Source organism: Lissotriton vulgaris, chromosome 8 (assembly GCF_964263255.1).
Source record: "Lissotriton vulgaris chromosome 8, aLisVul1.2, whole genome shotgun sequence".
In the NCBI taxonomy this organism is placed as follows: domain Eukaryota; kingdom Metazoa; phylum Chordata; class Amphibia; order Caudata; family Salamandridae; genus Lissotriton; species Lissotriton vulgaris.
In genome coordinates this window covers 37,756,620-37,779,141 of record NC_141696.1, presented here as the reverse complement: position 1 = coordinate 37,779,141, position 22,522 = coordinate 37,756,620, and the positions used below count along the sequence as shown (strand labels likewise).

The window sequence follows — 22,522 nt, the reverse complement described above, 5'->3', positions numbered from 1 at the left end:
AAGCTTCAGGATTCAATCACCTCAGTTCACATCATTTCTAATATGAATAAGCAAACTATCCTCCAGCTTTGTGAGGCACAATGTGTGGGTTGCTCAGAGTGGGCCGCGTACGGTGGCCAAGATACTCTCAAATGCATGTTGACACCCTCTGGTCTCTTCACTGATCAGGAGGCCTCTTCCTTACTGTGCCAGGCTATCTTCCTGGGGACAGCAGAGGCTTATGAAAACCCATAATATTGTAAACCTGGTACATCTGGTGTGCTTAATAGGGATTGTATGGAATGTACATAACATTCTGGGAGGACGTGAAGGATAGTGTTTTTATGCTGCTTTACTTAATAGTTTTCACTTAATCATGAAATGTCCCTAGAACCACAAAACCATCTAAAAGAGGCATGGCTATTTAATGATTGTTATATTCCATGCTTTAATAGGTCCAAGTGCAGTTCAAAAGGGCAGCCACTTCTTTTGGAATTAGGTTATGCACAGGGGCTGCTCAGAGGATTTCAAAAGTGGCCATGGAGATGGCTTATTCCTCACACAACCTGCAGGGCAAATTTAGTTCAGACTGTGTCTGTTAAATTTCATATAAGCAAACATTTATGTTCACTATTACTATTGTCATGATAAAAAAAACGCTTATCTGTGCCAAATTCTTTCAGCGGGTTAGGTCTTACTATAAATCTCTCTCTAAGCTTGTCAGGCATTTCTTAGATGATCTGTATTTAATGGATATCTGCTACTGTAGCATGTAAATGTTGGTTCCCAAACTGGAATTTCACTTGCATGTCAACCTGTTGGTCACCTGTTTCTTTGCAGCATCACAAAGCATGGATCACATGGGCAATGAGAACTGGGCCTACCAGCTCAAACTGGCTGTGTTATGGAACCACCTGGATATAGCAAAAAGCGACATCTTCAAGAGTGAATGGAGCTGGAAGGTAAGAGGAGTGCCAAGGTTCTAATATGTCCCTGCATCCTCTCTTAGAGTCACTCATTTCTATGTGGCCTGGCACCTGAGTTGATTGCATAATGAAACTACTAATCTATTATCCTGGTAATCGTGTCATTGATCAGTATTTTCTCCAGGAATCTCGATCCGTGTTTGTTCACTGATTGCTAATTATGGTACGGTATTATGTACTATCTACAGCTGGTATCTCTCATCTCTTTGTTCAGTCAGTAGCAGCAAGACTGATTGTGGTGTGGCATCTTATAGCAGTTAGTGATGACATCTCCTAATCTCTATATGTCAGGTCATTGATGGCAAGTCTCGTTTATGCTTTTGTGGGTTGATTGCTGCTGTTTTTTTAATCTTTATGCAGGATGATTGATTTTGGTACTTCTGCCACTTATTTCTTACATCTCTTCCTTTGATCACTAGCTGCTAGACCTGATTATATTATCACTGTTCAATAGCTGCTGATGGAACCTCTTATGTCTGTTTTGGGTCACTGAGGCCTGGTCTTAGTTAAGATGACTTTGCATGATTATCTATGCTAGAGTCACTTATCTGCCAATGTTTTGGTGTTTGTGTCATATGCTGACATCCTTTCTCTTTTATTGGAGTCATAAATGGTCATAATTGATCCTTTTCTTATTTTATGGTTTATGTAACTGGCATTTTTTCTTTCCAGTATGGTTAATAATATGTAGTCTTAGACTTTTATCTACTGGTAATATATTGTCCTGGACCTTTGCCCTCTGTTTGTGTTACTCTTTACTATCCCTCCCCATTATTCATCCAGTTTCAAGGCAACAGTGCATAACCTCTTAAAAAGTAACACACGCTTCTAGTGTTCCATGATTCCCTAGAACTGTACCTAAATGTCCCCCACAACCAGCCACATCAGGGTCAAAGGTGTAGTGGTGTACAACTTCACCCTTCCCATGAATAATATTCCTTCCTGGAAATTCTAATTACTGAAAAATTATTGCAGTAAAGAGAAGAATCTTTGGTTTTCTATGGCACTTTCTCTGTGTTGGAGACTCTTGAAGGTCCACAATGTCAGAGCACGTCCAAGTAAGGAGACACACGGGATCTAGTTTGGACAATTCCACTCCTGTCCCTTACCCTCTCTCTACCCCACTGTAGGGCAACTCCTACAGCACCATGGGACCAAAATCTTCTTGAGTGGGATCCATTTTCCCTACTGTCACAGTGATGTTTTTTTTACAGATTTTAAAAATTAATTTGACCGCTTACTCACCAGGAAACTAACAGATCCATAATCCACGAACAGATGAAATTGTTCGTTTGGGGACAGTCACCCCCTAGCACGCCTGGCAAAAGGAGGCTCCCAGTTCAGATAATAGTATGGATCGGAGGCTGCAGCTAACTCCCTCCTATTTCCCAGTAATTTTTTAGCAATTAAATATTTATAGTGGCAAAACGTGAGCCTAAATAAGGTGTATATGTTTACTACTTAAAAGAGTACAACAACAAAGGTGCTATGGGTGTCTTTTACAACAAAAGTTATGTGTTCTGCATGTTTGAAAAGGTTTTACAATGGAAAGATAACAGAGCAAAGAAAGGAGCTTCAGTCAAATGGACGGGGCGGTCAGCGAAGCTTGACATTTGGGTATACGGACTAAGTCGCTAAAGGACCTGTGACTTTTGGACTCCCTGAAGTGGAACCAAAATATACCTTAACTTTCCACTCTTCGAAGACATGTTCCCAAACAATCAAATTTTACTCTGAAATTGGCTCGGCCGGTGGACCTAATAGAAGACTGGGAGAGTGATCTCACTGAACTCCAGTATCCATGCATGTGGAATAAATTTACTACTAAGTTTACCATTGAGCCGAAACAGAAGGTCAAGCTACTCCACGTGGGATTTCTTAACTGGTATTCTCCGTTATTGCAAGTGTGATCGATGCAATCAACAAGTCTCTAGTCAGCATTAAAACATATTCAGATATTCAGCTATTTTTAGTCAACATCATAAAGTAGGTATTTTTCAGAACTCTACAGCTTGATACTGAGTTTATTTGTAGAGCAAAATGAAGCAGGGTTTCAGGAATGGTACAGCATATATAAAGCACTCTGCCAATCGACCCTCGGTGTCCAGATAGTAATGTAGGTTCTGTGCTCACTATGCATGTAGCAATATCATAGAATTGCAGATGGTACATAATAGATATTACCCCTTGCTAAGATGCATGCAGGTGAAGGGGGACAACACCACAATTGCTATTATTCAATATATTAAGCCTGAGTACAAACATATTTCTAGAGCCACTTTAATACACTGGCCATCATGATATTTAATGACCAGTATGAGCCAGTGGCCTTTAAATACAGGAAGGTGATTTTAAAGCTTCATTTAAGACTGTGACAGCAACATTTTTTATAATTCTACATGGTGTTTATTTAAACATGGGGCGCACCAGCGCTGTATAGAAAAAATTACTGTCACCAGGCCATTATGACATACCCCTATTCTTTCAAGACTCACTGTTACTTAGAGAGCAGAGTTGGTAGGTTTTTCAAAGCTTGTGTAGCTTGAGAAAATAGTATACAATCTTAAGCCTCACAATAAAGCCACTCCTGAAAATATCATCAGGATGAGGGGGGTGTTGTGGCATCTGCTATAATTGAACAAATGAACAAGCATCCCCAGGAAGGAACAGTGTACCACAAAACCACTGGTACTAACAGGAAAAAAGCCTTAAGGCAGTGGGGTCTACCTATACCGGCAGAGAGATTTTGTTTATCTTGAAATTTCTGAAACAATTGACACATTTTTTTCAGATTCATGATTTCTTAAGAAAACATAAATATGCGAAGAAATACTTTATAGGTGTTTTGCGAATTGATATGCTTCCTATCAAGATTAGGATAGAAAGATCTCTTACTCTTCTTTTTAACACATAGCCATTCTTTATGAAAACTCACTGGGCACCTCTGTTTTTAGAAACAGAGAAGGTTACCATGGTTGAGAGCGCTGCAGCATTTTCCACACACTGCATCTATACAAAAACCTATATTTTCTTATTTAAAAAAAGGTGCAAAAAAGGGATGTACTCTGACAAAAAACTGACCCAGGATAAACTCTGTCAACATGTGGGAAACAACCTATATATTTAAGTAGTAGGCTTTCAGATAATGTGTTGTTTAGAAACTCTTTAAAACTACATTCAAATGATCCCGTAAAAATTTGCATTTTGTTACATTATATGCAAAACACATGCTACAACAAATGCAACTAAACAGCTTACACATTTTGTTAAAATTGTAAAACAATGTAAGCTAAATGTATGTGTAACACTGTACCTGGGAAATAAAATGTGGTGTTCAAACCTTATTATTTGCCACCAGACTTTTAGCCTTCCTCCCTCCAGGGCACAGGGGCAGTGACAGTGTCCACCCGGAACCTGGGGGTGCTGTTCGAACCTAATCTCCAGCTCGACGCGTTTGTCAATAAAACCGTGGCAACGTGCATGCTGCTGCTTCGAACCTTGCGCAAGATCCTCTCCTCTCTTCCGGGACATGCCCGCCCAGAGGTAGTGCGTAGTATCATCTTAAGCAGGCTCGATTACTGCAACGCACTACTTCTGGGCTCCCCAGCCACCCTGGTGGGTAAACTGCAGCGGGTGCAGAATATGGCTGCTAAGCTGGCCCTCTCCAGACGGCGTCTTGATTCATCCTCCCTGGCGCTCATGGATCTCCACTGGCTGCCAATCACCCGGCGTATTGATTTTAAGGCATTAGGCCTTGTTTTTAGGGCTCTTAATGGCCAGGGGCCTTCCTCGCTGCAGACGATGTTCTCTTGGTACATTCCCACCAGATCCCTCCGCTCCTCCTCTGCCTGTTTGGTGGTTATTCCTAAAATCTTGAGGAAACGGATGGGGGGCGTTGCTTTAGGTTCACCGCATCTAAGTTGTGGAATGCCTTACCCGTGGCACTGAGAAGTAAGGAGGACTTTTCTAAAAAAGGATTAAAAACACACCTTTTTCTCAGGTCGCCGTAAAGTCCTAAAGTAGCACAAAATTCTCCGTACTGCTCTTTATCACCTTCATTTTAGCAAGTAGACATATACACTCGTCTTCTTCAGAACTTGGAACATGGCAATCTCTGAAGTTGCAGCCTCAAAATCATGTGGCACCATGTACAGGATGGCCTAGTTTCCTGTAGGCTTGCATTTTCTTGAGGGTTAGATTTAGGAGTACATACAATGACACAGTGGTCACAAGGTCTATTCTAAATACTAATAGGACTCCCTAGTGATTTTATTTATAGGTTTGAGCTTGTTTTTGTTTGTGTAAGGAAGGTCAAATAGAAAAATACTTGTATGAACTCTATAGTCTTCCAGAGTGTCTACCAGTAAGTAACCTTGGGGTTTCTCAATTGCGTCAATTAAATGACTGTCCGGATTATTCTCTGCTTCACTCCTAAAATCATCTAACTTTACCATCTTTATACAGCTTGGCTAGCAAATTGTCATTCTTGAAACTAAAAGATATGTTGTATGTGTAAACTTCTGGGCAGCTGTGTATGAAGATATTACCCGCATAAATACAGCCACACAATGTTCACCAGTGTTTGGGTTAAACTCTAGGAATTTCTGGAAGCATTTTATTAAAACAAACAGCTTTTACCATAATTTGAAGGTCCTGCAAAAACGCATGAAAAAAGCTGCTGCAGTCTGGTGCCCGTGACACGGCGGAGACATTTATGTCTTTCAGTACCCATAAAACTATAGAAATCTGTGATGGATGGAATGCTTGAATTATTCTCAGCTGCAGGTAATACCTTGAGTTTCATCCCAATCCATTGTTATTTTGCACACCATGCCACCTTAGTTTGGACCCAGCTATATGCAAATCAGTCTTGCTCCAATGGAAACAGTCCATCCCAAATGCAAAGCAAGACCCTTCCTGAAGCAGAACACAAGCAACCCAGGACCGGTTTCACTCATGTTGTGTGCTCATCAGCTGGGTTTAGCTTGGTTCCAGAGACACAGTGTGCACAAGACTCACATCTGGGCATAGCCACTTGGTGCGACACTTGGTATGCTTCAATTAATATTAGCCTCTAGTAATTCATCAGGTGCATCCCATGCACAGGGATCACACATGTTGTTTGCCATCCGGGGAGTGCTGTCCCGGTTGCTGCTTTCACCTGCCTGTTCAAACTCAACGCCTCGCGGCCCCCGCTCCGCGGGTGCCGCTCGTAGGCTCAAGTGACCAGAAGGGTGCTGGTTAATCCTTTACCGCTGTGCATTGGAGCACCAACGCGCTATTTACAAAGTACTTTCTTTGTTTAAGCCCAGAGGCGGGACTGCGAGGACCAGCCTGCTGTGCGGCGCAAATCGGCCGCAGCTGGTCCTCTTCCCGCCCCTTCCATCTGCTGAAATAGCTGCGGAGAGTGTGTTCCCTGGGTTTGTCCTTTCTGCCATCCTGGGAGTGCTGTCCCGGTTGCTGCTTTCACCTGCCTGTTCAAACTCAACGCCTCGCGGCCCCCGCTCCGCGGGTGCCGCTCGTAGGCTCAAGTGACCAGAAGGGTGCTGGTTAATCCTTTACCGCTGTGCATTGGAGCACCAACGCGCTATTTACAAAGCACTTTCTTTGCTTAAGCCCAGAGGCGGGACTGCGAGGACCAGCCTGCTGTGCGGCGCAAATCGGCCGCAGCTGGTCCTCTTCCCGCCCCTTCCATCTGCTGAAATAGCTGCGGAGAGTGTGTTCCCTGGGTTTGTCCTTTCTGCCATCCGGGGAGTGCTGTCCCGGTTGCTGCTTTCACCTGCCTGTTCAAACTCAACGCCTCGCGGCCCCTGCTCCGCGGGTGCCGCTCGTAGGCTCAAGTGACCAGAAGGGTGCTGGTTAATCCTTTACCGCTGTGCATTGGAGCACCAACGCGCTATTTACAAAGTACTTTCTTTGTTTAAGCCCAGAGGCGGGACTGCGAGGACCAGCCTGCTGTGCGGCGCAAATCGGCCGCAGCTGGTCCTCTTCCCGCCCCTTCCATCTGCTGAAATAGCTGCGGAGAGTGTGTTCCCTGGGTTTGTCCTTTCTGCCATCCTGGGAGTGCTGTCCCGGTTGCTGCTTTCACCTGCCTGTTCAAACTCAACGCCTCGCGGCCCCCGCTCCGCGGGTGCCGCTCGTAGGCTCAAGTGACCAGAAGGGTGCTGGTTAATCCTTTACCGCTGTGCATTGGAGCACCAACGCGCTATTTACAAAGTACTTTCTTTGCTTAAGCCCAGAGGCGGGACTGCGAGGACCAGCCTGCTGTGCGGCGCAAATCGGCCGCAGCTGGTCCTCTTCCCGCCCCTTCCTGTCGCACCCTATAACATTGAGACTCAGTAACGCGCACGCGGGTCGCGCGCGGGGCAAAGGCCGGGGCGAAGACCGGACAAAGAGCGGGCCGTTGTGTGGCCGTTAGGTGGCTGGTGAGGCTGGGCTGGGCCCTGTCCCTGAGTTTTCAGGCACACACCCTGGTTTGCAATTCCTAATGCATGTTTCCCCACTGTGTTGTACTACGCGGCTGAGGTGATTGTTAAGTGGCTGCCTAGTCTCTCCGACTCGGTGGCTGGCTAACTAGTGTGACGGTTGTATTGTTACTCTCCATTGATGTCATTTTCTGTTATAATGGACATGGTTTCACCTGGGAAAGCGGGGGCAAATTCAAACAAGGGCACATTGGACAATTATTTTAAGAAATCCATTTCTGAGATTGAAAGAGAAGAAGCCCTGGAAGAGAAAAGGATGGAGCGTCGTCGCTCCATCGAGGGTCATAAGGCTAGATCCACCTTGGGTACATCCCTGCCTATACGATTATCTAGTACAGAATTGATCACTGAGGACCCGTTTACATCCCAGGGTGTCCCTGAACTCTTAAGAGATATCTCTTCCGCACCACTTTCTCTTGTGGATCCCTTTAGTCCATCTTCTTCTGCCCCCCCACCACTTGGTAACCCTGATCCAGCCCCAAATCCCCTGTCCGCTCCTATTCAAACTGGAAAAACTAATCCTAAAAATCAGCAGAGGAAGGTTGTGGTCCAGATAAATCATGGTCCTCCGCCCAAAAAAAGAATGAGGAAGGGGGGCTCCTTACAAAAAAGCAAAATTAGTCACACTGATTTTGGCAAGGCCAAGGGGGGGGGGACAGCTATAGCTTCTGCTTCTGCTTCTAAACCAACTGGAAGCACCAGACTTGATATTCCAACAGTGATTATACAAGACACTCCACCTCCTTCAGTTAACACTACCCCTTCAAACTTAAATTCTGAGGAGATCCTCCCGCTTGCCCCCACCTTGGAGTTTCTTGGGAAAATGCTCAGGACGCTCACTTCCCCAATTATGGACAAATTACGGGCCATTGAAGAGCGGCTAGGGAATCTGGAGCAGACTATTCATAATAAACTCGACATCCAGATGGCCGTTCCCGTATCCACCACAGCGACAGCTTTAGCCAGCTCATTAAATGGTTTAAAACCCCATGTACCTAAGAAGCCCCTTTCAACTTCCTCCAATCTAGCTAAGACGGCTCACACAACCACTACCACCGTTACAACGGCCTCTCTCCCCCTGTCCAATCTCCCCACCAATAAAGTGGTAAATAATGTCCTGAGAACTTCAAATTCTAAAAATGATTCTACATCTGACACGCACTTGAATGGTGCCATTCCCAAGGGCGGAAACATGCTACCTAGACCAGCCCAGACGGTTGAAGAGAGGGAACCCCCTAGTATAGTTCAAAAACGTAGGATCCCTCAGGTCGAACTGCCTCCGGAATCACTACCTTATGTAGTGGTGCTTACGGGCGTGCCCCCTCTTGACCCTGATAAGCGAGAAGGCCCGCAACAACTCAAAAACAAGACCATGTATTGGCTGTCTAAGAACAGACCACTCCCTGGGAATGTAAATGGGGACATAGTGCATGTGCGCCGACTTCCTTGGCTGGGAGGGCGGGTGAAAGACATAGATGGCGACCTGATTGTGATTAACTTCAGGGACCCAGAAGCTGTCAGGCATATTCTGAGCTGGATGCCAGGGAATCTTGGAAAATCCATTATGCCATGTGATCTTACATATTTTTACCCTAGAGCTCTAGTGGCCCCCCTGTCATGTCCATGGCCCTCTATGCCCTCGACAGGGATAAATGGTCCTAACCAAATCAACCACTATCCCCCCTTGCATCCTGACTCCTTGATCCTAAAGAATGCTCATAGGTGGGGATCTGTCCCCCAGAGGGGCTATGGTTCCAATTATAGAAGTTTGGACCATTCGTCCCTAATGGGGGGGATGGACCACTTGCTTCCTTTTACACCCTTGGAAGTCAGTAACAGATTTGAAGCATTCTCTGGCTTGGACTCTTGTGATTGACTCGAGGGGTGCTCCTCCGGTCACTCTACTGCTGAGGGGGCCCTAATTGAACATCATGGCAATCCCGACGCCCAAGCTTCTAACCTTCCCCGGCAACTGCTTGGAGATGTCCGTGGTATAACCCCAATCCATCTAGCGGGAAGTAATCACAGTTCATCTCCCCCCCCTCGCATCTCTAGCTACCATGTACGTAGTGGTGGAGTCATCTCCGAGGGCCAAGGCCCCTCACTCCAAACTAAGCCCAGAGCCCTGAGGGTACTTTCATGGAATGTTGCAGGGATCCTGAACAAAATACAAACTGAAGAATGGGATTCTCTGATAAACAATTATGAGATCTGCCTCTTTCAAGAGACATGGGCGAGGGAACCGGTTCACAAGACTGGTTACGCTGTTTTTGAAATCCCTGCTACTTGGAATGGAAGGGGAAGGCCCTCAGGCGGTCTGGCGGTGTGGATAGCATCTCACACTGGGTGTATAGCGGAATGTATAGCCACACTTTCCCAGGATATCCAGTGTGTTTTATTAACCTGGACGGGCATCCCGAAGTTGGCAGTTATAAATGTTTATTCCCGCCCAGTAGGACCGACGGCGGAGTCTACCACATTAGAAGACCTTGCATCCTTTTTGAGTCAGCTTCCGCCAGACTATAAGGTGATCTTGGGGGGCGATCTGAACTGTCATTTTGAACCCTTAGAGGGCCTGAGGGAAGGGGCCCTCATGGCAGAAGACGACCACTGGGGCATACCACCGTGCCAATCTCCCCACCCCAGAGCTTGGTCGCCACTTGCGGTCCAAATCATGGCGCTAACTCTTAACTATGCGTTGAGAGCCTGTAATGGTCGCACACCTTCAGATACCCCCTCAAAATGCACATTTAACAGACTAAACCATGAGTCAAGACTGGATTATATTTTCGTTGATACGAGTCTGTGGCCAAAGGTTGAGGATTTTAATATAATCCCCCGCATAGATAGCGATCATAACGCCCTTTCACTCACCTTGCGCTATCTTCCTGAGTCCACTGGACTCTTTTCTCCAGGGTCAGGAGATGAACGGGGAAACTTGGTATTAACCTCTAACAGGCGCAGGGTGAGATGGCAGAAATTCTCCAAGTCGGAAGAAAATATTGGGAAAATTTACAATCTCGTTCTCCCAAGATTTGAGGCTTTGGAAGAAGCAATTAGCCACTCCAGTGCCCAGGACCTATCTAAAATCTTACCTTCTATACACGAGGACTTAGTGGGAACTCTGGGTGAGGTCCTCTATCCTGAGGTACCTAAACCCAAGCATAAAACCAGAACTTCCACTTGGTACAACTCTGACTGCAGAAAGGCCAAATCCGATCTTGTAGCTGCAGTCAAAGAGGGTGCCCCCCGCAATAGGGTGTCTGCTTTGCGGCAACTTTATAAAATCATTATGGCCCGTGCGAGGTCAGACTGGGACTGGGATAGATGGCATGATCTCTCAGCAGCATTAATAGCGAAGGATTCTAGAAGATTTTGGTCCTTAGTCTCCACTGGCTCAGGGGAACCTAAAGCTGCGGTTGAGCCCAACATAGCTGCATATTTATGGGAAGACCATTTCGGGAAACTTTATGCAGATGAGCTAGAAAACACCGATGCCACTATTGCGGCACTTCTTTCCCTCCCTGGGGATACTCTGGAGTTCACACTAGGGGAAGTGGTCAGTGCAATAGATGGCTTAGCAATGGGCAAGGCCCCGGGCCTTGATAAATTACCTGGTGACCTTTTTAGGTCCCATCCAGAAATTTGGGCACCGTATCTCCTCATTCTTTTCAACTCAATAGCAGGTGGAATGGCGATCCCCTGCACTTGGCTGGGGGCAGAGATAGTCCCTATCTTCAAGAAGGGCTGTCCTCTGCTCCCATCCAACTACAGGCCGATCAGCCTGATTGATGTTCCCCAGAAGATTTATTCGCGACTTTTACTGGACCAACTCATGGATTGGATGGAGGAAAATGAAATTTTAAGTCCCCTCCAGGCTGGCTTCAGGAAAAATACGTCCACCATGGACCAAATCTTCCGCCTCGTTCTCCTCTATTGGAAAACGGTGACCATCGAGGGCGGGAGATTATACATGGTGTTCGTAGACCTGAGGTCAGCCTTCGACCTTGTACCACGGAAAAAACTTTGGGAGGTCCTGAGGGAGATGGGAGTACCCATTAATCTACTCCAGGCAATCATAAGACTTCATCAGGGTAACTTTGCCCAGGTACGTTGTGGGAGGGGTGGTGTTCTGACACAAAGGTTCCCTGTTTCCCGAGGGGTTCGGCAGGGGTGCGTACTTGCCCCAACTCTTTTTTGTCTCTATGTGAATAGTGTCATCTCGCATTTAGCCAATGTTGGAGACAACGACGCCCCGGTCTTGGCAGGCAGGAGGGTACCGGCAATTATGTTTGCGGACGACACCCTCCTGCTTTCCAAATCGCCCATGGGTATTCAGAGAACTCTGGATGGCTTTGATCTCTTTTGCAGGCAGTTTGGCCTCGAGATCAACGCCGGGAAGACCAAGTATATGATCTTTAACCCCTCTTCCACAACCAGACCCAACCCGTCCCTAAATTCCACAGTTTTAGAGAGGGTAAAAACATTTCAATACCTGGGCGTTACCCTTCAAGAGAATCTGTCATGGTGTCCACAAGTTGCAAATTCTAGGTTAAGGCTATCCCAACTGTCAGGGGCTATCTTGAAGATTACTAACACCTCAACATACAAACCCATAGCCCCCGCAGTTGAGATGTACAAAACCCAAGCAAAACCTGCTGCTTTATATGGCAGCGAACTCTGGGGACACCAAGCTGCAAATGAGTTGGTACGTGTGGAGAACAATTTCATGAGGCGTCTCCTGGCCCTTCCAGTTGCAACCCCATTACTTCCCCTACGTCTTGATTTGGGCTTATCATCTATCAGGGAGGATGCTGAACTAAACCCTATAAGATTTTGGCACAGACTCTGGTCAACTAAGGAGCTTAACCACTACAGGAGTGATCTTGTGCATGTAATGAACTTAAATGTCAACGACAAGATCCCCTGGCTAACTTTTGTTAAAAAAGAATTGTTCCGGCTAGGCCTTAGTGAACTGTGGTTGGCCCCCGAAACTGGTTGTATCAAGGTCCCTCGGAAAAGCCTAGCTAAAGCTTGCAAGCAACAAAATCTTGCAACCCAAATGACTGCACCTAGCACTGGCATTTTAACCCATTGTTTCACCCAATCCAAAAATACTTATAAATTTGAAACTTTCCTGGATTTTATTTATCCGGTCGCAGCAAGGAAGCTCTTTTTACAGTGGCGATTTGGAACCCTTCCCCTCAAATCCTTTACGAGTAAATGGACCAATGGAGGGGATAAATTATGCCCTGGCTGCAATTCCTGTGATGAGGAGGAAATCCATGTCTTATTTTTCTGCTCCACCTATAGGTCCCCAAGGAAGTATTGGCTGGTGCCTTTATGCAGAAACATGGCAATAAGAAACTGTTCTATTTCCTATAGAATTTTGAAATCTGATTCCTCCCCTCACATTGTTTTTGCAGTCTCAAAATATCTGTTCGCCATGTGGCGCATTAGGTCCAAGTTGATTAAGGCACTATCAACATAGGATGATAGTTCCGGCCACTGTCTTAAAATTAAATTTCAGCCCTCTATGGAAAAGTTTTTACATCAATACTATTTTAAATGAATCAATATAATTGTGATGTATCTTTTTATCTATTTTTATCTTTCTTAACTTTTAATTCCAATATTTGAATCCTTTGTATTACACGTACTAAATGTTGATGTAAAATGTTGAATGTTGTATGTCTTTCTATGTATCTTTTATGGTCTTAATGGCCGAAATAAAGATTTTTGGATTGGATTGGATTAAAAAAAAAAATACATATATTTAGATCTAACTTTGTACAAAAAATGCACTGCATGAAAGTTTTCAACCTAAATGTAGGCAAAAAATAGCCAGAGGTCATTGGATTTTAACTTAGAAAAAAAAGCCAATCACATAGAAATCAGCCACTGATAGAAAAGTGAACATAGAAAATCTTCTACAAACCTTTTGTAAAAGGGAAAAGAAAGGAAATATGTGCAATGTTAGCCAATAGGCTTCAAATGAGCAGCATAGGAGATAAAAACTGGCTTTTTGCCACTAAAACCTCAAAATGTACCCTGCATCCCATTATGCCTAGCAGGTGACAGTTAATTTTTCTGGATCCTGGAAACACACTCCTTTTATGGCCAAAAAACAATGGAAATCTTTTCAAAACCTTATAATTAAAGTTGCACTTAACATCTTTTGACATATAGAGTGTTTCGAGACCCTCCACTTTCAGTGAAGCACCCCTCTTATGGGAAAAAGAAGGCACAGTCAGATCCCCACAGAGTCTGTATTCTGTGTCTTCTGGAAAATCATTCTCCTGACTCTTGAACTCATCGCCAACCCTTCCCAAGAAGAACGTCAAAGGATAGACAGAATATTAGGCTACATGGGTTGAAAAGAACTTGACTATGCTGCCATATCTTCCAAAAGCCATTGGACAGGGTCAGCCTTCTACCAGAGCATCTTCTTCCGACTCCAAGGACTCCTCTATTGGTAGATACAAGGAGAGGAAGCATCACTAGAAAATACATCACTCCTCATTGATGTTGAGAATCATGACATTAATGAGCATGATACCAAAGACTGAAAATCTGCCTGTGTGCTTGCTGTCCCCAGGTACGAAGTAGAGACACCAATCGACAGCGAAAGAAGCCTGATGGCCACCGCTAAAAATACTATTAACGTTAAAGGCAACACCTTTGGTGGCAAGGCCGCCTAAATCAACATCGAAGTCACCTCTGTTGAAATTGAAGCCACCTCCATCGACATCAAAGTCCCCTCCCCCAATGTCAACGACAACGTGATCATAGCCATTAAAAACCGATTTCTGTCATCATCTATCCAAGCCTCACCGAGATGGATACAAGAACATGGAAAAGAGAGTACCTGTCTCTCCAGGCTCAGAATTCTCTCAGATATACTCACCCTCTCGTCATACTCCTGTAATAGGGTTATCTCGTACAACTTCACCAGAGAGAGTGACATGAGCTGGGTTCCCTCTGGGTTCAATAACATACACCTAGCTTATCAATGGCCATCAGTACCTACAAGACTACGGGAACATACAAGTCCTCCTACGACACTTTTTATTCAAAACCCAGGATAAGACCTAGATCTTGAAGGAGGTCTAGAGAAAGAAACACATCTTTTCACCCTAAGATTGAGAGGATCCAGTACAAGATCTACCAGGAGGTGACAATCTCAGCACAGAACAAGATCTTCATCATGGACAACTACCTCAAGATCTTCTATCAGAGGTTACTCTTCAACTCTGTCAAACACACCTCCAGCAATGTTGTCACCAATTGATGATCTGAATACATTTATCTATGTATTGGTAAGAGGAGTGGCGAAATTAAATATTGCTATGCCTACTCTTACCATACCAACATCAATAATCATTGAAATGCCGCATCAGGGGACATCATCAAGACTCCCCGCCTCTAGTTCCTTGCCTTCTTAAACCTGTAATGTAGCTATTTTAAAAAAATGCAGCAATAAAATCCTCTCCATCTACGCTCTTACAAAAATATAAGCCTCCTGACCCGGTCCCTTCATTACTAAGATCAGATCATCCACTGGATTCTGTAATTATTGCTGCAGTAAGGTAGTCATACACAGTTGCAAAAGTAAGAAAATCTACTCTCTAGGAAGAAAAAAGTGTGGAACTTCAGCTACTACTAGGAGAGCAGCTAGTGCTAATGCCCTTTAGGGAGCTACGATTCCTCTGGGACTCTCATTGTAGGACTACAGACAAAGTCCGTAAATAGGACAAACAAAACTTTCAGGAAGTCCTCAACGAAGGTATACTGATCTCAAACCAAATAAATGCCTCAGCGGCCAATACCTCGGATTTGGCCATGGTGCTTCTGCTAGAAAAAGCTCATGCCTTAGACCATCAAGTCATAAGCCTGAAGATAAGCAATTAATCCTCAAATAGCTATTCTCAGGGAATACACTCTTTGGATCACGAAATGTTGCATATGAAAAATCAATTAGACACATTAAAAGATGTGGGCTTCAAGAAGAGGAAGGGCTAAAGAAGAAGATGTAGGCCCTATAAAAACACTTCACTACTCCAGAGGGTTCAAGCCTCTCTTTGATCTCATCAGCAGCAGCAACAGCAGCAAAGGCAGCATTACCACCAGGGCAAAACCTTGAGAAGGAGAGGAGGACACCATCCGCAACCTGCAAACTTTTGTAAATTCCTAGGAAACAATTAATGACTTCTTGCCCCAGCTCCATTATTTGTTCCAGTAGGAAGGCGTTGTGTAACACTTTCTAGACTGGCTTTTAATGACTGCAGACAAATGATTCTTGAATACTTTTCAAAATGGATATTCTCCTTTCTACAGGACCCCCCCGTCCATCTGTTCCTCCAAACAAAACATCAATGTATCATCAGGAAATATTGCAAAGGAAAGTCAATAACTTACTTCACACAAAAGCAGTGGCGGAGGTTCCTTTTCATCAAAAATTACAGGGAACGTATTCACAGTCCCTTCCGGTTGGAAAAAAGGACCAAAATAAGAATTCAGACTCATCCTTGATCTCACAGTATTGAACAAGTACAAAGGAAAAGATAAAATGATACTGCTTTTTGCATTTCATACTGCCTAAGAACTGGCTTTTCCACCAGCCCACCAGTGCCTAAGTACCTCCCCAGACCAGGACTAACCCGGGGTTAGCACCCTGTGCAAGAACCATTCACCATTTGTGACTCCTACATGAAGTAAGGCTCATGTGATTGATAGATAAGATGTCCTAATTTTAAGCACCTTCACATTCGCCAAAAAGGAGGGCCGGCATTACTTTAGTTGGGTCAAGTTATTCCTGTTATTTTTGCTTTGTCCTATTACTAATCCGTCCCGCCTCCTATTGGAATGGCGCATTGCTAATATTACCAATGTACAGCCCCTCTGCACTCTGTCCACAAGGATCTGATGCCCACACTCAGCTGATGGTGCGCTGCACCCATCAACCTTCCACACACTGCTCCATACCTGGCCCTCAACACCAATTGAGTTAAATGTTAATTCGCTCTGCATTGCACCGGGGAGATTATGAGGACACATGAAATGTGGAAGCATGTTGCACAATTTCCAATATAAGTAACTTTGTAATGTCATTTCGTTACACCTGTTACTGGTTGAATTTGTACCTAGAAAAGAAAATAAACAAAATGAATTAAACAAAAAAAAAATAGAGGTGTTTAGTGTTTTGACCAAATAACTCTGCTCAATGACACTGGGGACCGGTAGGGCCATATTACACTGGATTCCTACCAAGGAACAGTTTCTATGAGACAAAGCTGAGTGAGACTGCTCAGAGGATGGAAACAGTTGGCAGGAAATTATTGCTGGCTCATGTCCCATTGACTGATACATTTACTACATTAGCAAAACGGTGGCCTATGTTAATAGCTCTTCAACATGTCAGTCACATGAGAGAGACCTGGTGAGAAGACAAGTTGGATCTGACAAATTACAGCTCGCAATAGAAAAACAAGTAGCTTGTTTCGATTTTGGCAGGGTGGATCTTGCTCATGTTCTGTAATATTTAAAGCTGTTCTGAACAAGTGGTGTTGATGCCAATCTTTTAGGATTCCACTGAGCCTCTGTTACTAATGCTTACATTTAAAAATCACTGATATGAAGTTTATATCATTCAGTCTTCCTGTCTGTGTGAAGAATGCATTATAATTGTATTGAGTTGAGAAGAAACTCTCTGTTAATGTAGTATGTGTGTGTGTTGTGTATGCGTGAGTGTGTGTGTGTGTACTTTCTGTGCTTTGTATTTTGGCCAATGCTGTGCCTCTCTATCCCTCTCCCAATGTTCTTAAGATATTTTATATTTGTGTAGAGCACTGAGCCAGTTTTACCCAGACCTGCTTCATGAGCGGCAGCACAAGCCTGCTGGCCAGATAACAAACCTTGGACATCACATCTCTTCCTTTATTGAGCCTAGATGAACCCCTGGCTGACGAGATGTTAGATCTGTGGCTGATGTTGCAGTGTTCGATCTTACATCTTGCAATTGTGTGTATGTTGGTCTGTGCCTTCTTTGGGATACTGATGTAATTTTGCTGATAGCTTCTCTGACTTTTACAAGACTTGGATCTGTCACCCAAAACACCTCATTTTGAATCAGATTCCCAAGATTTGTCTACATTTGTTATGAACCCCAATGTACCACAATATAGGCCAGGGTAGTCACTTAACCTTTCACCTATATTTACCCTGCCATTGTACTACATACTGATTCTGGTGCTGACCTTTTACCTAGTTAGGTGGTGCATAAATGTTGTGTGGTTTTCTCTGAAAACTAACCTCATTTATTCTGCATGATGATTATTAGTATCACAGCCGGATTACCATCTTCTGCATAATAATTCTGTATAAAGGTCATCACTATCGCCATTCTTGGCCGACATGCCAACAGTACCATGACACATCTAGATAGAACCCCTGAGGGTCATTTTGGGTATATAAGCACCCCATCTTTTCTGGGCAAACCCAAGGAGAAAGACTTCCATGCTGACACACTGAAACAAGGCACTGAATTCCCTGAATGCAAATACTCCAGCACACAGTGGTCTGACATCCTGGCAGGGTGTCCAACTCGAGACCAAGATGGAGTCCTTCATTTTCACACATCAAGTAATGGGGTTGGCTCTTTACTAGGGGGATTCTTGGCTATACACCTACATACATGCTAGGTACATTTAGGTACATCTCGTTAGGGTTATCATCATAGAAGTACGCATTATTACTGTCACATGTCTATATGCCTGCATATATTCATTGTTTTAGCCCTATGGTAGAATTCTGCCTTTTATTTACTCTGTTGCTGCTCATAACCATATATATCAATTTCAATTTATTATGCTTTATTCGATTTCAGAGTGCAAAATCATAAAAGCGTACCTTTAAAAGGCATTTTTAAAAGAGATCTGTACATTTAAAAATGTAGAAAGTTTAAAAAGGAAGCAATAATGCAATTCATACAAGCCAATTATTTTCAGTAGATCACTCCACACGATTCAATTTATTTAGTTGATGTCATATAAAAAGAAGAGCTAGACGTATATATGCACGGATATTAAGTTTGAGATTCAAACTTACCAAAAAGTTTGCAATGTAGGGGGAGTTTAGTTACCATATACATTACATCGTATTCCGAAACCTAATAACGAGTTTTAAAAAGGAGGATACTGCCTTGATGACATGACTGTTTTCTATCTGTTTTAGCTTAAGAAATGCCACTCTGCAAATACGAAGCCCCCAAGCCTTTAAAATAGGTTTCAAGAATCTCCCCCCTCGGTATCCAATAAAACTTACAGAACAATATACAATGAATATTTGATTGGAGTGAAGTATCGCCACAGAGGCAGGTTACCTTTTCCCTAGACCAAACATTACATTCTGGGAAAGTAATCATTCGATAGAAGGTGTCCGTACGAAAGGGGGTCAGCAAAATACGAGCATAGCAGCTTCGCTCAGATAACAGATACGGGTGAACCCCTTCACAGATGGTAATTTGCTGGTTCTCTACAACTGTACATTTGGCTTTTTCCAGGGCCCACCTCCTATTTTCTAAATGGTCTTTTTCAATGAGTCTCTGGGCACAGCTTCCATGCTTGCAGGGCTCGCAAAAAATACTGTGTGCCCGATCTCATTTAGCATGCATTTGACATAATTTAGCCATTTTATATTTGCCATTCCGTCTAACGTGAGACAGTCAATAATTACATCTCTGTTTAAACTTGTCTCAGGTGTGACCCATACCTTATGCCACAATAATACAGGGGAGGTTTTAATGATGTCAGAAATGTATGGTAGGCCCACTTCATTATGTGCAATATAAGTAGCTATGGATTTGGGGGCTGCTAATAAGTAGCTAATGTAGTGATTCTCGCGGCATTGTATCTGTTGTACATTTTCAATCCCCCAGAGGCCTCCATAGATTCCAGTAGATACACATTTTGATTTATAAATTTGTAACAATTCTCCTACCGGTCTTCCACCCAGTTTAGCAGCAAAGTTAGTCAGCGCCCCTGTGACCCTAGAGAAGGCTAAATTCCTTGCAGTTACGGCTGCCTGCCAGGAGCCTTTTCTGTCAAAGTTTATTCTCGATCCTTTTCCCATCCAGGAAAATTGGGCATGGTGTCCTCTTTGTCCCAGTGCCACATGACATGGTGTAGGTTTTAGAATCATTGACTTTAAGCCCTCTTCCTCTCATGTAATTGGTGAATTTGGCTACTGCCCTTTGAAGGCCGACCCTGGTCCGAGACATATTGGCGGCATCATCGGCATACAAAAATAATGGCAGTGGTGTTCCCCTTATAATTGGATAGTCATGCTGAGATTCACTAAGATGTTAACCGATGGAGTTGATATATAGGGTAAAAGGAAGGGGTGCTAGAATGCACCCCTGTCTCACACCCCTCCGTATATCAAACTTCTCATAGCACTCGCCCTTCCTGCCATATCGCACACTTGCGCCTGCCCCCCTATACAGTTCTTTAATAAAAAGGAGGATTTGTCTATCTATGCCGATGTCGCTGAGTATCGAGCATAATTTCTCATGGTCCACACAGTCGAAGGCGGAGCTTAGGTCCACAAAGGTGACGAAAAGATTTCCCTTCTTGACCTGCGTATATTTGGCTATTACAAGCGCCAAGTTGAGGCCCTGTTCTATTGTGCCTTTGCCTGCCCGGAAACCGTACTGTAATTTGGAGATATCATCGTTCTCCTCTGCCCACGTCTGAATCCTATTTAAGATTATCCGTCCCGCCACCTTCATCAATGCATCAAGCAGCTATATCGGGCGATAACAAGTAGGATCGTTCCTATCCCCTTTTTTAAAGATTGGGATAATGATTGCGTCAGGCCAGGATGGTATAAACCCATGACGGTTTGTACAATTTAGAACGTTAGTTAGCATGGGTGCCCATAGGATAATCTCGGTTTTGTAGACATCTATTGGGACACAGTCCGGGCCAGATGCTTTACCTGAGGGGCTTTCCTTAAGAGCTCTTATGACCTCCTCGCATTCAAAAACGATACCCAGCGGGAATACACTAGGTGGGTTATTATCGTAATGCGTACCCATTTCGTTTGTGATTGCGCTTCCAGATCGACCAGGTTAACTTTGTCGTAGGGACCTTTGAAGTGTGTTACCCAAGTTTCACCGGTGATGGCAAGGTCTATGGCATCAGCCTCCTTACTCTGTAGGAACGGGGCATTAACCGCTTTCCATAAAGCCATATTGTCTTTTCTATGGGAAGCTTCACGTAATGTCAACCATACATCCCTCTTTAATTGTTTCTTCCTGGTCCTTATAGCAGTTTGGTAGGACTTTCTCGCTTTCCGGATCACGTCAGTGGATCTCGGTGAAGCATGTAGGGTCTTTTTCAAGCTAGTGAGTGCCTTTGTGTAACTTTTATCAAACCAACTACGGGCTTTGTTTGTGCCATGGCAATATTACCTTGTCAATAGTTTTTTTGATTCTGCTAAGATTTTAATGAAGGAATCAATGACTGTCTGGGGTTTCTCTTTTTGTGAAAGACAAATTGCCATGTGTTCATAAGTGTTTGTAACTAAATTTTGAAGAAAGGCCACTGGCTCCACTTTGTCCCATTTAATGGAATATCCATTTCTTCTTGCCAGGCTTATCCTGGGGTTGTATGGGGGGTTTCCTCTCGGTTTCTGCTTGCCGAACTTAAGTTTTAGACCGAGGGAGGTAGGATAGTGGTCACTGAGCGTAGTGTCAAGTATTTCCCAAGATGATACTAGCCCTGCATACCTAGAGGATAGGAGGGCAAAATCGATGGTCGAATTATACCCTCTCCCTTTGAAGGTGGGCTGGAATGGTATGTTTGGTGTACATAATTTGTTGGCATATAACAAGTTAAAATAAAAGATCAAGTTATTTAACATATCCCCTAATTTAGAGTGTATAAAATGAGAAGGGGTATCCTCCCTATTATCGCCTAGGCCACAAATGCCCGTCGAGCCGCGAGGGCATACGGTTCAGTTAAAGTCGCCGACCCAGATCAAAGCCATGTCTCCTGCCACCTGTTCCTCAAGGTTAAGTAGGTTGCTCATGCGTTTATGTATGACATTTTCCAGTGATAATGTTGGAATATTGTTGTAAAAGTTTACTATTGTTATATTTTTTAAATCTCCCAAATAATAGTTATGATTTGATAATACTCCGTTGTCGTGAATTTGACTACTTTAATCCCCCCCAGAGTTGAAATGTACGCGCACAACCCCCCTTTATTCTACCTTGTGGACTGGCGGCGGCCGGAGTGTTGAAGGTTTGATACCCAATAATGTGTAGCTCATTTATGGTCCACGTTTCCTGGAGGCAAAGTACACTGTACTTAGTAGCTATGTCAAGCCATGGTGGATGGGATACTTTATCTGACAACCCCACAACGTTCCATCTTAGAATATTTTAGTGGGAATATATATCTGTTTCCGTCTAATGGTTTTTTCAGCACACATACTTTACACTAGAATGACGCTTAGTGAAAACATCCCCATCGTTTATTGTGTGTATCTCTATGAGACATGGTGAGCACAAGATACTGAGGGGAAAGTACTGTACAATTTCCACAATCCCTGAGGGGTCAAGGTTGTCATGTTCGATAGTTACCAGAAACTATTCACTCCTTGGTAAGAGGGGCACAAAGTGGCACTGTGAACTAGCTGGCCTACAGACTAACATCCTGTAAGGGTGTCTGGAATCAGTCTGGACACCAATCCCATACTTCATGTTGTCCAAACGCACATATCCTATATAGATTTACAGGGACTACACAACACATTTTTGCATAGAATAACAGCCTTTAAATAGTAGAGCATGTATGTCATCCAGCCTAGAAGTAGTGAATGCACAACTGTCCTGCGGGCACTGACTGCCCTGCAATAATTGTCAAAATCATTCTCTCTCTAGTGATGTTGTTTTTGTCTTGTATAATGTCAATTTACCCCCTGAATTGGCTCGCAGTCTCCATCTAATCACCTTTTCCTCATGTTCAAATTTACAGACTATTCTATGTGCAGCATTTCCCATATATC

At 43.9% G+C, this 22,522-nt stretch overlaps 1 protein-coding gene across 2 annotated transcripts in view; it reads left to right on the top strand.

Moving 5' to 3' along the window:
• LOC147693338 (transient receptor potential cation channel subfamily M member 2-like) overlaps positions 1-22,522 on the top strand; it is a 623,295-nt gene that overhangs the window by 176,684 nt on the left and 424,089 nt on the right. For both annotated transcript variants that reach the window (XM_086933675.1, XM_086933674.1), the window contains exon 13: positions 820-941. In XM_086933675.1, coding sequence (XP_086789801.1) covers positions 820-941 — 122 coding nt within the window. The remainder of the gene's footprint in view (positions 1-819; positions 942-22,522) is intronic.